The following is a 15,637-nucleotide window of genomic DNA, read 5'->3' as shown; positions in this document are numbered from 1 at the left end:
AGCAACCAATGAGCAGTCTTTGCTGTTACAAACAAACCCTTGCAGAGCTGTGATGTCATTATAAGCAGCAGGGAGCACTCCCATTGGCTGCGAGCGCTCCTCATAGTTGGAGAAAGGGAGGAGCACTCAACTGGGCATTTTTGATTAATATTCAATGGATTTACTGATCCACTGAGAATATTGCACAGTGTATGGCAGCCTTGGCATTAACCCCATTTGAAGGGACGGGTAAAGGTAGAAAGAGTTGATTCTCAATCTTTGATATCCAACAAGATGATCTCTGCTGGAATTGTGGACTCTGATTGTTCCAGCCCCACTCATAGCATTCTGTATATTACAAAAAAGAGAACTTGGGGACCCCTTATAATGGGCACAGCTGGGGTTCGGATTTAGGAACAGAAGAGTGTGAGAATAGAATGGGGCAAAACCAGAGTAATGAGAGGCTGGGGAGCGAGTTGGGGACTAAAACAATAGAAAAGGGCCAGTAAAAGAACAAGGGGCCAGGAGATGGGACAGATGGGTGCAGCCAGAATGATAATTGGGGGTGTTAGGGCATTTTCCTATCAGCACACCCTAGACTTTTATATTCTGGGTTAAAACACTGACAAGGAAATTATTATCCGCTGTATGCATTTTTATTATTTCAAAACAACTGTGTGCAGTATAGCTGTAGAAATTCCCAATAGAATTTCCAATTGTTTCCGGGTAATTTCCCACCTGGATTGTAAGCTCTTTGGGGCAGGGTCCTCTCCTCCTTCTGTGTCACTATCTGTATTAGTCTGTCATTTGCAACCCATATTTAATGTACAGCGCTGCATAATATGTTGGCACTATATAAATCATGTTTATTAACCACCCTAGCGATAAACCTGACCTTGGTTCGGGTTAAAAAAAATTACAATTATCGATAAACCCGAACTGTTCTCACTGTATGAAAATACAGTGAGAAAAGTTCGGGTTTATCGATCACTTACCTGGTCCCGCTGTGATCATCCAGCGTCGTTCCAGCGTCGTCCTCCAGCGTTGGGTGCCCTCTCCGAGAAGAAGAAGCCGGCTGGCTTCTTCTTCTCCATCCGTAGCGTGTACGTGTCCCTCGGCGATAACGTCGGCGCGTGTGCGGGAAATTCAAATATAAACTCATTCAAACACATTTTGTATTGGATTAGCAACCAATGAGCAGTCTTTGCTGTTACAAACAAACCCTTGCAGAGCTGTGATGTCATTATAAGCAGCAGGGAGCACTCCCATTGGCTGCGAGCGCTCCTCATAGTTGGAGAAAGGGAGGAGCACTCAACTGGGCATTTTTGATTAATATTCAATGGATTTACTGATCCACTGGGAATATTGCACAGTGTATGGCAGCCTTGGCATTAACCCCATTTGAAGAGACGGGTAAAGGTAGAAAGAGTTGATTGTCAATCTTTGATATCCAACAAGGTGATCTCTCTGCTGGAATTGTGGCCTTTGATTGTTCCAGCCCCACTCATAGCATTCTGTATATTATAAAACAGAGAACTTGGGGACCCCTTTTATTGGGCACAGCTGGGGTTCGGATTTAGGAACAGAAGAGTGTGAGAATAGAATGGGGCAAAACCAGAGTAATAAGAGGCTGGGGAGCGAGTTGGGGACTAAAACAATAGAAAAGGGCCAGTAAAAGAACAAGGGGCCAGGAGATGGGACAGACGGGTGCAGCCAGAATGATAATTGGGGGTGTTAGGGCATTTTCCCATCAGCACACCCTAGATTTTATATTCTGGGTTAAAACACTGACAAAATTAGTATCCTCTGTATGCATTTTTATTATTTCAAAAGCACTGTGTGCAGTATAGTTGTAGAAATTCCCAATAGAATTTCCAACTGTTTCCAGGTAATTTCCCACCTGGATTGTAAGCTCTTTGGGGCAGGGTCCTCTCCTCCTTCTGTGTCACTATCTGTATCTGTCTGTCATTTGCAACCCCTATTTAATGTACAGCGCTGCATAATATGTTGGCGCTATATAAATCATGTTTAATAATATTATTAATAATATTAATAATAATAATAGCTACCTGCATATACTTTGGAGTTCTTCTGGTGTAATACCATATTTATGACACTAGGTGGCATCACTGACCATGCAAATATTGATATCATTGGTGCTGGCTGGAAGAGATACAGAAGCCATATAGTAATGAATGCAATCATACTGATCACGTACACATTTCAACATTCTTTTAAAAATTCTCTTCCTCTCTACTCTCTAACACACAGAAATAACAGCAGGTTAGCTGATCTTTATATATATGTGTTGTTGAATCATTAAAAAAATGATCCTATTGTTTAGATACTGCTCAGAATGCTTTTCTAAAACTGATCATGCAAAATTGTTTCTTTTTTATTGGATGTTATAATAAAATTGAAATAATAATAAGTATCCAACAAGAATAGGACCTGATTGGTACATTGAACACTCATAGTTGATCACAAAGATAGATTTGAATTGATCATATGATTAATGGAAAATGACATTGTGAGAAAACTGATGGAGTGTGTCTTGGTGGTGTTATTTTTTTACAGGAGTGTGTGCCAGGACCATCACAGCTAAATAATGTTACAACGTATGGAAATCTTACCTTGGAATAATGATCTTTTTGATTTCCTTTACCTTATATGGTTAATTAACATGCCAAGATTGGTCTTCCTATTCAGCTTGCTCCTACTTTCTGCTCATTTAAAGGAGAACTCAAAACCCATCTTTTTTAAACTTGCCTACCCGTCTTCTTCTGTTTTTTGAAACCTTTACTACTTCCCACCATTCCATATCCCCCCTCCTATTGTGTGACACTTCGCCCACCTCCTAGATTGTAAGCTCTTCAGGGCAGGGTCCTCTCCTCCTCCTGTATCACTGTCTGTATCTGTCATTTGCAACCCCTATTTAATGTACAGCGCTGCGTAATATGTTGGCGCTTTATAAATACTGTTTAAAAATATTATTATTATTATTATTAATAATAAAAAGATGAGAATTTCAAGGTGCAGAAGGCGTCTGTATATTAGTAAGTCATGTGTGTGTGATCCGCCATGGGCCTTTTTTTTTGAAAACATGATTAATAAAATTTCAGGGGTTACCTGACCACTATGCTATCATATCATTGGTTGATGATCATCCATTAGTATAATGGTGTAGGCTGGATGTGTGCATAAGACCTCCTAAAACTACAGTACCCACCCAGGGACCCCTTAACTGCCTCAATCTGAATGACTCGGTACCAGTAACATATGATTGGCGGCAGCCTAGCTCCCTAATAGTAATCATTTTATAGCTCATTTCACAACCTCATGCATGTATTTTACTTTAGCCGAACTCCAACCAGTAAACCCCCGATGACAAAAGCAAGTGTCAGAGCTTCATATTGTTACTCACCGGTGTAACTGCTTTTCACTGCACTGATCATTCTCAAAATCATGTCAATAAATGGTGAACAAGCAAATATGGATATTGAATTGGAGACATTTATTAAAGTTATATAAGACTGATGAAGATAGATCAGCCTTTCTCAACCTTTTTAACATGGGGGAACCTTTGAAATAACTTTCAGGACTTGGAGGAACGCCTCCTAAAATGACTATATCCACAGCTCACAGTATATTAGTGTGGTGGTCAGTAGGACAAATGCCTCTTATATTGCTGGCCATTGGGAAGAATATCACCCTTACAGATAGCAAAAAACATCATTGGTGTCACCTAAACTGCCCTGAGAGGTGGAAATTGCTCAAGGAACCCCCTAGCAACCTTTGGAGGAACCCTGGGGTTACACAGAAGCATGTGATAGACTATAATAGAAAACCTGAACGATCCAGCAAAATGTGAATGTATTGGGAATGTAAAAAAATAATTCACTCAATTTTTGCCCAAAATGTACAGATTCTTGACTTTGGATGCAATTAGAAAATGTGTGAATCAACTTTTTACAGTTTTTTATACAATGGACTTTGGGTAAATCTTATGGGAGTTTTGGGTGAAAACATAATGAGACCCCCAAGTATTAAAAAAGGAATTCAAGATGTATGAATAGGATCGCTCGTTGGTATTATTATCATTATTAATATTAAACTGTATTTTTATAGCGCCAACAAATTACACAGCGCTGTACATTAAATAGGGGTTGCAAATGACAGACGAATACAGACAGTGACACAGGAGAGGACCCTGCCCCGAAGAGCTTAAAATCTAAGAGGTGGACGCTGGTTACCATTGTAATATATCCTAAAGATTAAATACACTTATGCCATCTGTACCCCTACACTTAAAGTGACGCCTCCCACCCACTCAGCTCTATATATTTACCAAATCCCTGCCCTGGTATCTATACATTGTGCAGTGAATGATCCTAGATCTCCATCGAGTGTCTCCAGCATTCATACAGATATTCTGTAAAAGAGGGGCCAACGCTGTACCAATATCAGTTTCTATTGCACTGTCAGTGTACCATGGGGGAGATTCACCTTCACTTCCTGTCCCAGAGATGCAATAGGAAGTAAGAGGAAATCTCTCTAATGCAAGTAAAATCCTTTTAGTGGGCACAAATGTCATGATTTTTACAATAAGTGAATAAAAATAATCAAACTAAATTAAGCTCAGGGGTTATCCAATTATTTCTTGCGCCTGGTGTGCTCACCTATGTACTTTGAGATCAGTGTCCCTCTTGTCTCCGAATTTAGGAATCACAGCATTACCCATGGGCATGCAGAAAGAATCCTTGCATTTTTTATCACTGCAGTAAACACGTGATCAGCTGAGGCCATGAAATTTGGATGTTTATCTCACTCCGCACATACCTGTACAGGTGATATCGTCATGCTTGGCACAGCACAAGCTGCTCACTTTGTTATTGTCATTACTAATGTATGTGTAACGCGTGTTATTCAGGAGACCAATGTGTCATTCATGAGAGCTTGTTGTGTCACACCGTGCTACCTGTGCAGGTAACAGACCATCACTGGAAGGGGGAGGAGCTATGCTGTCAGCTCACCTGTCTGGGATCAAAGTGTTAACTGGTTGGAGCACAAACCGAAAACTAGTCAATCAATTACCTGAGCGCGTCATCTTTAAATAAAAGCTCGCCCCTCCTTTTTTGGCTGGTCAGATCCTCCGCTGCACAAACAACAACATATACCGGATTTTATATAAGAGGATCTTATGGCTCCCATATAAAGTCCAGGTAATTCCTGCCACATGTGTGTGCTGGAAGACTCACAGCAATAAATTATAAGCACAATAAAATATTCATTAGACATTTATTGGCAGTTTACTGGTTATGACACCTTTATCATTGGGTTAAAAATAAATGTATTGCTATGAGTTATTTATAAATAATGGTTACCATTGATCAGGAATATTTAGTTGGATGGTTTAGGCAAACTAGGAATAGCAATACCTGTTTGTTAAAGAGAACCTGTTAGATTATTACCTTCTCACTTTCTCTGTGCACCTCTCTATGGTCGCTAGTGAACTGATATTTCTGGGTAAAACTAAATACATCAGATGATTATTGTCCGAGATGAGCACAACCTTTCTGATATGTGTACAGTCATCCACTGATGTCGTTCATCCATCCGCCATAGCAAACTGAATAATGACCAATTGGGAACAATTCCTATGGAGGAGAGCACAGAAGGGTGCTGCTCACTCTCCCTTCTTCCTCCCCTCTCCATTGAACAGAACAGCACTCATTTTTTAAAATCTGGCACTGGAAATGATCAAAAAAGATTGTTTCCATTGGCAGTGATCAAGGTGAGTTTAAGCTTCTGCACAGTTTGAAGGAATGCAGTGCATTACTGTATGTCTGCCCATCTGCTAGGGTTGGGTAAGCACTTGTCTTGTCCTTGTTGTCCTGGCTAAATTTGATTACCGCATATGGGTGGCCATGCAGTAACACCAGAAGTCGGAGGGTTGGGTAGGTGTTTGAAGTCAGGGTTAGCTAGGGGGGACACAGATGGACGACTGAACTAGGGCTAGGGGTGAGTTACACTTGCAGCAAAGTCTAGCTAGGGTAATGGAGATGGATGGCCACATAGTAACTCCAAAGATGGTAGGGTTGGATAAGCACTTGAAGCCAGGGCTAGCTCAGGTTCATGTAGATGGAGAGCTGCACTCATGGATGTAGTGGGGTGGGCTTGCGTGGGCACGCCATGCCCCCACATTTTTTGGGACCCCCGTACAGACTCTCCCTGTGCACTCGCCATGGATAGCCTTCACTATTACTGTGCCCCCTTTTCTTTTTTTACGACTACACCCCAGGGCTAACTAGGGATGACAAAAAGAGATAGACATACAGTAAAGCCAGACGTGCAAGGGTTAGGTAATCTCTTGCAGCCAGGGCTAGCTAGGGTTAACAGAGATGGCTGACTGCATTTTACACCAGATTTGGTACAGTACTTACAGCCACAGCTAACCACGGGTTGACGTAGATTGATGGCAGCTCTGTTGCACCCAGAGTGCCAAGGTTAGGTAAGAGCTTGCAGCCAGGGCTAGCTAAGGTTAACATAAATGGACGGCGATACATTACCACCAGGTGTGCTAGGGTCGGTAAAGGGTGCTAAGATTGGATAAAAAGGCACCAAGGGTAGTCATCTTCAGCCAGGGCTAAATAGGGTTCATGTGGATTGACTGCAGCAAAGTAATAGCACAGGTGGTATAGTTTGTAAAGTTCTTGCAGCCAGGATGTACTGTAAAGCACCCAATGGCATTAGTGTGGGCACATGCTCAGATTAAGTGCATATGAGTGGTTGTGTAGCGGATCGATTCATATTGCTTCACAACCATATGGTCACCTAGAAGCTGCAAGCAGTGTTTAATAAAGCAGGATTGGGTGCAGAGGTTTAGGCACTGCTGCCCATTATTATCATCTTATTAGTGTGGGGTGGCACCTGAGGGCCAATTGGCATCCATTAAACCACCTCACAACCATCAATGTACACTTAGCCTTAGAGTGTATGCCAGACATTTGGGAGTAAGAATGGAATAGAACCCCTTTAGGGTTATACCTGCTCTCCGATCTTCTGTTAGAACAGGTTTCCTTACTTTCTGTTGAGGTGACAACAAGTTTATCAGACAGGAATTTAGGATAAAAAAAACAACAAAACAAAAAGGTTTTGGGCTTGGTTGGGCTTCAATCAATACCTGGTCCTCTATCACTATTTGCAGGTGCACTTAAACACCAAGAACAGGTCTTCCGCAAGGCAATCTAAGCTTTGTTGATCCTTTATGTCATAAAGATGAACTGGGAGCAGTAAAGAATGTATGTGACGTGTGCATTGTGCGTGTTGGTGAACGTCTTGTATGCAGGAACAAACAAATCTGCTATAATCACTGCGCTGCAAACATTCCTGATGAAGGCAGCTCCTCAGTGACCTAAAGGGTATGTACACCCCAAATGTAAGTGGCTGATATTCGCTCTGCTATGGTCTGCCAGGGCTCGATCCCACAAGTGCGTCATGCTAATGCACATGGCGTGCAATGGTGCACTGGATTGCCTATTGTTTTTTAAAAGCACCAAATGCACCAAACCAGAGTGTTGTGGAAAATGTAGTGCACATTGGTAATATCAACGGGCACTTTAATATACCAATAAAAGTGTTTTGGTATAACCGTCTGATGAGCGCTGATCCTTCCAGAAATCAGAGAACTTTTTGTGCATTCCAACTCCATGGCATCGAAGCAGTGATATCTACCTGGCCAGGTTGTGTAAAGTATAGTACACCCCTAAAATAAAGGTGTTCTACAGTCCTAAAACCTTTCCAGTCTGAGGGTGACAACGCTGCTTTTCCATAGATTCTCATTCACCCCCCTTTCGCTTTCACTTTCACCTACGCAACATCTCCAAAATCTGCCCCTACCTGTCCCCAGAGACCAAACTCCTTGTACAGATTATTTCTTCATCATCACTCTCTATATCATCACTGACCACTATGAGGAGTGTCAGCTCCTGGGTCTAGCAAATAGACATGAATTTTATGTTTAAGTGAAAAAAAAGAAGGGTCAGCTTTTAGACCAAGCATATGGTAGTAGTAGTAGTGAGTGTCAGCTCCTGGGCCCAGAGTTCAGTACTAGGAGGAATGAATGTCAGCTTCGGGGCCCAGTAATAAAAGCAAGAGGAGTAGTATTAGTGGGAGTGTCAGTGCTAGGACCCATAACTGGGTACTAGAAGGAGGAAGAGTGAGTGTCAGCTCCTGGGCCTAGAGCTTATTAGTAGTGGGAGGCGAGTAAGTGTCAGCTCTTGGGCCCAGTGCTAGGTACTAGGAGGAGAAGGAATAAGTGTCAGCTCCTGGACCCAGCGTTCATTATTTGTCGGGGGGGGATTGAGTGAGGGAGTAAGTTTGAGTTTCTGGGTCCAGCGTTCAGGGGGAGGGTAATGGAGTGTCAGCTCCTGGGCCCAGCGCTCGGAGGAGGAGTTGTGCCGTGGCGGGAGGAGGAGGGCTGAGTGGCCGGGGAGGAGGCGGAGTGCTCGGGGTGAAGCCCACAGGGAGGGCCGGGCTGGTTGTGTGTCTGGGAGGTGCCGGTTCTCTCCCACTCCGGAGCCCCGGGCTCTCCGTGCTGTGTGTCGGCCTGTTCCCCGGCCTGTCCCGGCTTCTCTATGGATTATTAGCGGCCCTGACACAACTCCGCCATGAAGAAACAATTCAACCGCATGCGGCAGCTGGCCAACCAGACCGTGGGCCGGTAAGTGAGCGGGCAGACGGGGGCCCCTGTAAAAGGGGTCTCGGGGCTGTAATGTGGGGACCCCCAGGGGCTATAAATGAAGGAAATGACCCCCCCAGGACTTGTCCTGCCCTCCTCTCTCAACTTTCTAACTCCACACAAACTTCCCGGTCACTCAGAGACTTACCTGCACCTACCCCAAAGTCACCCAGACCTGGATGTGCCCCTAAAAACTCCTCACACCTCCCCCGCCTTGCCGTCACCTTCTGCCTGCTTACAAGGGGTCCCCACTGCTATGGGAGGCTTTGTGCACACAGGCGGGGCACCTCTCTCCTCCATGGGCACCTAAAAACATTGAGCGAAGCTAACGTTTGTGCCAATCATCGCTCACATAGGCGGTGGCGGTGCATTATTGTCATTGCGTCTTGTGGTCGCTGTGCGCTCAATCACTGCAATGCTAAAAAAAGGAACGCCGGCCAAGCGCTGCACCATAAAGGGGCCCCAAGGCAGTTCTGGGGCCCCTGCTGTTGGCTATAGACTGATGCCTTCCAGCTGTGTAGCTTCCCCTTTAGGCAGCCATAAGCTACGGGCAATCTCGGGTGACATATTGGGAGCCCCCAAAATATTTATCCATCTGTGACCCCCAGTTTTACACATTCCTCGTCTTACTGTTTCCTGTTGCAAGAGACCTGAGATTTTGCCCAGGGTGACAATTTATTTCATGAAAGCGGACCCTCCCTTTAAGGACAGATTTGCTCCTCATACCCATCACCCTCACCGATGCCAATCAGGGCACCGACCGCATGCAAAGCATCTTCATAGAATACAATGAGCAGAGATTGCATGGGGGGTGACTTAGTATCACTGGGGCCTCCATGTTCAGAAAATCAGCCCCCATTGGGGGGTACAGGTTGGCCCCTGGCGTTGCCAAATTCAGCACCTCTTTTATTTTTGGATGAGGGAGTAGGGAATGATTTTTCCCTGAGAGATTTCACTTCCTGTCCTATAGGCACAACAGGAAGTCAGAGGAAATCTTTTACTTTTTGGCTTTCATTATGGAATATTTCTGTTTCCTGTGAGTAGTAATCACCATCTTACAAATCGCCCATATGGGCCCACCTTTGCACCCCTGACCCTCTCCGTTCTATCGGCTTAGGACTTGTTTAAACGTCTTTAGTTCTCTGCTCCGCTTCAGTCCATTATCTCTGAAAACCCTTTAAACCTTTTCATATAATCCAGTTAGCGCTCTTGCATCAGTAATTCGCCATTGCTGTGTGTGCCGACATAACCTGTGGCGTCGTACAAAACTAATGTGGTATGCAGATCTGATTGGATCTATGCTTTGTACATCACACCATCGTAGGTTGGTGCTATTGGAATAAATACTGTGCTTCCAAGTAGCTAAGTTGATTGTGCGTGGCATGAAGCTGGCATGGCAAGAATAGGTAGCTCGGTATAATAAATGACATGTCTGCACGTAATATCGAATGCTGATTGTGTTTGCTGAGGTTTGTGTGTTATCGGCAATGAAGTATAGGTGAGATCCAGTATTCTCCCCAAAAATTTTTTAAAGCCAGTTATTAAGAAGCTGTAGGTGGGTGGCAGCCCTGTATTGTGACCAAACTTATCAGTAACCACATAAAAACAGCCGGGTGGGTACTGAAAAGTGCCGGGTGGTGCGCCCAGCTAAATAGGGCTGGGGAGAACACTGTTTTTTTTTTTTTTTTCTTTTTCATTTTGCTTTTAGTGTCTAAAACAGATTTCACTTCCTATACCAAAAACCCAACAGGAAGTGTGAATAAATTTCTAAGTACGGGGAATTCCCCTTTTATACTATTCTCGTGGGCCGATTTTTATTTCTGGTCAACTCTAATGAAACTTTAAGATTTGAAGTTAACCACCATTTTTTTAAATGATCTGATTTTTGGTTCAGTAAAAGTATAATAAATGCAGACAAATAGAAAGTGAAAGAAATAACATTCTATCCCATAAAAAAGGGGGCAGAATATGGTATGCGCGGGTTAAGGATTTTGAGCTTTCGATCTAAATAATCTAATTGATCGACCACAAAGTCAGCAGCGGACCTGCTTGTGTGTATTGGGCCTTAGATGGTTGCAAGTTTTCTATTTATTTTATTCTGCTATTATTAAGCTAGGTTACCCTTAGCTCGGGTGGATCAAACCCGATTTAAAAAAATGTTCCTGTCCTTTCAGGGCCATCTATCCAATACACAGCAATATAAATGTTTTTCTTTTTCTTTAGCATAGGGAAAAGTTTTAACTTTCTTTTATACTTTTCCTTGATTAGACGTTTGCTTTCTGTGCTTTAGGAGGTTGATTGAGCACAAAATTGGCAGCGGATCTGCTCATGCCTACTAAGCTCTTTGGCTGACCAGACTTTTGGTCACTTTTTTACTGCTGGACATCTCTGAACAAAGGTCATTAGTGGAGCATAAAACATTGCAAAACCCTAAGGATCAGAAATATTCTAACGGTAGCCAACACTTCTGTTATCAAAATTGGCACCTCCATCAATAAAAGAAAAATGATTTCTCTCTTCCCCTCCATCCCCCTTCCTTCCAAAGCAGTGCACATGAAGCTCCGTTGTTGGTCATATAACCAGGAGGATTGCTTGGCATGGTGTACTACGCTGCGTAAGATGTTGGTGCTATATAAATCATGTTTATTTATAATAATGCTGCACATCCAGTTGAGGTTGGCAGGGTGGCAATGCTTTGGCTCCATAGATTGCATGCAAATGCATCATTTCTACTCTATTGGCTAAAGTGTGGGGGCTCAATTATATTATTGGACTGAAAACAGTTTTCTCCCCGGCCTCTTTTAGCTGGGCACACCACCCGGCACTTTGCAGTAATCACCCGGCTGTTTTTGGTAGAAAAGTTGGGTTGGAACAAATCCACCACCCGCCTACAGCTTCTTCCCACCCTGACTAAAAAGAAATCTATGGAGAATACAGAGGATTCTATTAAAGGAAAAATGTAACATAGTAATCCTTTGATTTCATATTCAATACATTGTAGCAGATTGTTGTATCCTGAGCTGTGCTGGGGAGTTCCAAGTTTTCTAATTCTGCACATTTCTTCTTCTAAACAGTTAACATTTCCATGGTTTTAACTTATTTGGCTTGGCCTCAGAGGAATTTGAGTGGGTTGGTTTATGTCATGACATCGTTGATCTGTCAGATTTGTTTAAGGAAGCGGATAGTTCTCTCGTTTTACAGAATTGGTAGTAGTGGGAGCCATTTTTATTGGTGGGCAAATATTTGGGTCATTCAACTAGCTGATCCCTATTTGGGGCACTTTGTGCTATGTAACCCTATGCCCTCCCTGCATTGTTAAGCTCAGGATTCTTATCACATCCCCCCCATGGGCGATATAACATCACAGGTTGAATGCCAGGAAGGGGCATGCTGGGCCTTGTAGTTTTTCTCACAGCTAATGAATGATTGCTTGCTCAGCCTTTCACTACCTTCACCCTGTGCTGCAATGAAGCAGTTGATTGCTCTCATCGTGGCACTTTGTAACTTATAAACAGGGCGTTTACAACCTATTCATCTGGCAGATTTAACCCTACCCGCACTCCTCTTTAGAATACTTAAAATTCCTTTGCCATTAATAATTATGTAGAAGTGTTTGGCTGCAACAAAGTATTATATTGTATACATGCCCTGTGTTTTGTCTTGGGGTTTTGCTACTGGAAATTGTAACACCCAATTAAAGTTTTGGTGGTGGAGTTGGTAAATTCCTAATGATGTAATTATTCATCGTTAAGTATTTATATGGCAATAAGAATTTACGTGTTGGGTAGGAGCGGGATTCAAGGGAAGGTCATGCCAGGGAAGCGGTTGGTGTTTGTATATTTTAATGGTCCTGCATTGATAAACTTTTGGTATTGGTTGGTTCGGGACTAGATTGCCACCATCTTGGATCTCAGCTGACCCTGAAGCTGTGACTTAATGATTTTCTATAGCAGCCTCTGATCCATGGAACTGGTGGCAGACATAGCCCTTGTAGGGGTCACTGTTGGCAGAGGAGTGTCCAGGGCACATTTTGCACCTCCCTAAGTCTTCCCCACGGGGAACCCTAAGGTTCTTCCAGAGTTTGCCAGGGGTGCTTGAGCTGTGTTGCCTAACACAAGACACAATGATAATTTGCACCGTCTATAAGGGTGGCATTCTGATCACTGTACAGGTGGTATTATTCCCATTGGCTACCAATGTAGGGAGCATTCTTTCCACTGATTCCCAATTAGTTTTTAGCAGGAGTTCCCCGAGACCTAAACATTATTTAAAGGGTCTTTTGGGGCTCTTTCACCAGCAGCTTCATTAAAATGGTATCTAGGGAGATGAGAGAAGGATATCTAAACCAGCCTAGACAGTATAGAGGAGAGGAGCTGGCCCAGCCTGGACAGGTAATAGACATTCTAAGTAGACAGCTATGAGGTACAGGAATGGAAGGGGATAGTAAATTGCAATATGCAGACAAAAAATGGAAAGGGGGAAGGTTGCAGGTAAGCATCAAAACTCTTTTTTTTTTATGCTTATACCTTCAATTTTTTTCAATACTTTAAGTCACATCTGCCATAATAGACCCATAACCCATTTTGGCCACCTTCCTAGAACACTCTGTTAGGTATGTGGCTGCATTGGTGATCATCTGACCGTCTTGCTAAACCACTTGCATGGAATCAGCATGTAGATGAGGTCTTCTGATTATATCTGCATACCTAGGATGAGAATTACAGCCAGGTAATTTTCATTTTTAGGAGGAGGTCTGCAATGGAAGTTGGTGGGGTGTAAGGCGGGTGTCCTGTAAGAATTTGGCAAGTGGGCATTACCCTCCCAACACCAAACATCGGTATTGGATTGAGTTGGCCTTCAAGATTATGAATCATAAATAAGAGACTTTATGAAGGTTCAGGTGGTGGCCACCAACCCAACCAGCTTCAAATGCTAAAATGCGGAGCAATGGAAAGCTAACCATGGTAGAAGTGACAGAATAATGCAAACCTGTTGCTTCACCAGAATGAGCATGCACTGATTTGCCTTAAAGCAGGACTAAATTGCCAGTTAAAATAGTAAGTTTTGGACCTCCCGAAGGTTTTTTACCCTTCGGCATTGTCGGTGCTCCCCTTCTTACGAATTCCTAGTCTTGGGCCTCCTGATTGGCCAGGTTGAGGTAACTCCAGGAGAGGACTTGATCATGTTTGCAGAGCATTGGTTCTGCATTTAGCGTGCCGGAGGCTGTGTCTATTCTAAACTTGTCTCTGGGTGGAATTCATTGCTCAGGCAGGATTCCAGTTGCTGTCTTAAAGATGTCTTTAATAAGTTAGCCCAGCGCCTCAGGTATTGGGACTCAGTGAATGGATTCCATCTTACAAGTATTGGTTGGTAATATTCTCTGGCTTTGAAGGTCTCAAATATTGAAATTCAATGGACTTTTTTTTTACGTTGGTTTTAAGGGGAAGATCATGCGTTCCCACATCAGAGCCTTATGTATCTGCATGAAAAAATTCCTTGTACATGTCAGAATAAACAACCGCCAGTGTTCTCCCTGGACCCTTTTAGCTGCGTGCACCACCCGGAACTTTTCAGTATTGTACTCATTGTATTTGAGTGGATCACAATATAGGAGCTACCACCCGCCTACAATTTCTTCCCATCCAGCAAAAAAAAAAAAAAAGTTCTGGATTGAGCACTGAGTCTTAAATTTTTATTATCCACTAATTTCGCCCTCATATTGTGTAAATTTTTCCCCGCCTCCTAGATTGTAAGCTCTTTGGAGCAGGGTCCTCTCCTTACCCCTGTGTCACTGTCTGTCATTTGCAACTCCTATTTATCGTACAGTGTTGCGTAAATATGTTGGCGCTATATAAATTAATAATAATAATAGTAATAGGCTGGTATGATACTGTCAGTCTTCTGCAGGCAAGAAGAAGCATTTTCTCAGTCCCTGATTTCTCATGTTGCAACATTTCAGCACGTCATGGCTGCCGCAGGGGTTGATCTGTGTCACACATTGGTAATCACAGCTCAAAAACTACTCAGGACACAGGATTTACATGGTTGTTATCTCTGAGCTTAGTCCAAGTTGTAGCTGCTGGGCCAGGACGATGCCTGAATAAAGATGGCTTTGTCCTGAGAAGCAGATCAAGATGTGTAATCTTTTTGTTGAGTTTCATATTGCTTAGCATGTATTTTATATAGCACTGACATATTACACAGTGCTGTACAATGTCCATAGTCATGTCACTAGCTGTGCATCAAAGGAGCTCACAATAAATCTAATGTCCCTACCATAGTCATATGTCATCAATACAGTCTAAGGCCAATTGTAGGGGGGAGCCAATTAACCTAACTGGATGGTTTTGATATAATAGACGGTAAATGATCAGTCTGCTCTTAGAAGCAGGACCAATGGACAAGGTTGAGGATCTGAGTGTCTTTGGCAAAGGCAAGATTGGTATGACTGGCCAACTGGTTCAAGCCATCTCAAAAATAGCAGATCCTGTGTAGTGTTATCAGTATGGAGTGGTTGGTTCCCAAAACAAAGAAAGACAACTGGTGAACAGGTATCAGGGTGGCCTGGGCTCATTGATGGGGACGGTTAGCCCATCAGGTCCAATTCCATGTAGAGAACGATCAATCTTGATGCCCATGCTCACCCATGTCCACTGCCTAAAGAGCCTACTATGGGCAAGCGCTGGTTAGAACTTGACCATGGAGTAATGGAGCAAGATGGCCTGGTCTGATTAAAGCATATTTTCTTTTAGATCTCGTGGTTTGCTGGTTGCACGTGTGTTATGACAGCAGGACGAACAAAGGGAGGAAGGCAGGGCAATGGTGGCAGCGTGACGTCTTTGGATATATATTTGTATACTCTTAACCACAATTTTAAAGCTGGGTTGGAAGTAATTCTAGGTGGGTTGCAGCTCCTGT

The 15,637-nt window shown here is 43.2% G+C and overlaps 1 protein-coding gene across 6 annotated transcripts in view; it reads left to right on the top strand.

Moving 5' to 3' along the window:
- Window positions 1-8,532: 8,532 nt before the first annotated feature.
- Window positions 8,533-15,637, top strand: part of ARHGAP17 (Rho GTPase activating protein 17) — a 76,175-nt gene continuing 69,070 nt past the window's right edge. For 5 of the 6 annotated variants that reach the window (XR_011921663.1, XM_072417548.1, XM_072417547.1 and 2 more), the window contains exon 1: window positions 8,533-8,701. Coding sequence is in view for 5 of the 6 variants with exons in the window: in XM_072417548.1 (XP_072273649.1) it covers window positions 8,649-8,701 (53 nt within the window). In the remaining variant the exon portion in view is untranslated. The remainder of the gene's footprint in view (window positions 8,702-15,637) is intronic. The other variant, XM_072417543.1, reaches the window with a different exon arrangement.

Source organism: Pyxicephalus adspersus, chromosome 7, assembly GCF_032062135.1.
Source record: "Pyxicephalus adspersus chromosome 7, UCB_Pads_2.0, whole genome shotgun sequence".
Lineage (NCBI taxonomy): Eukaryota > Metazoa > Chordata > Amphibia > Anura > Pyxicephalidae > Pyxicephalus > Pyxicephalus adspersus.
This window is presented reverse-complemented; position numbering and strand designations above follow the sequence as displayed.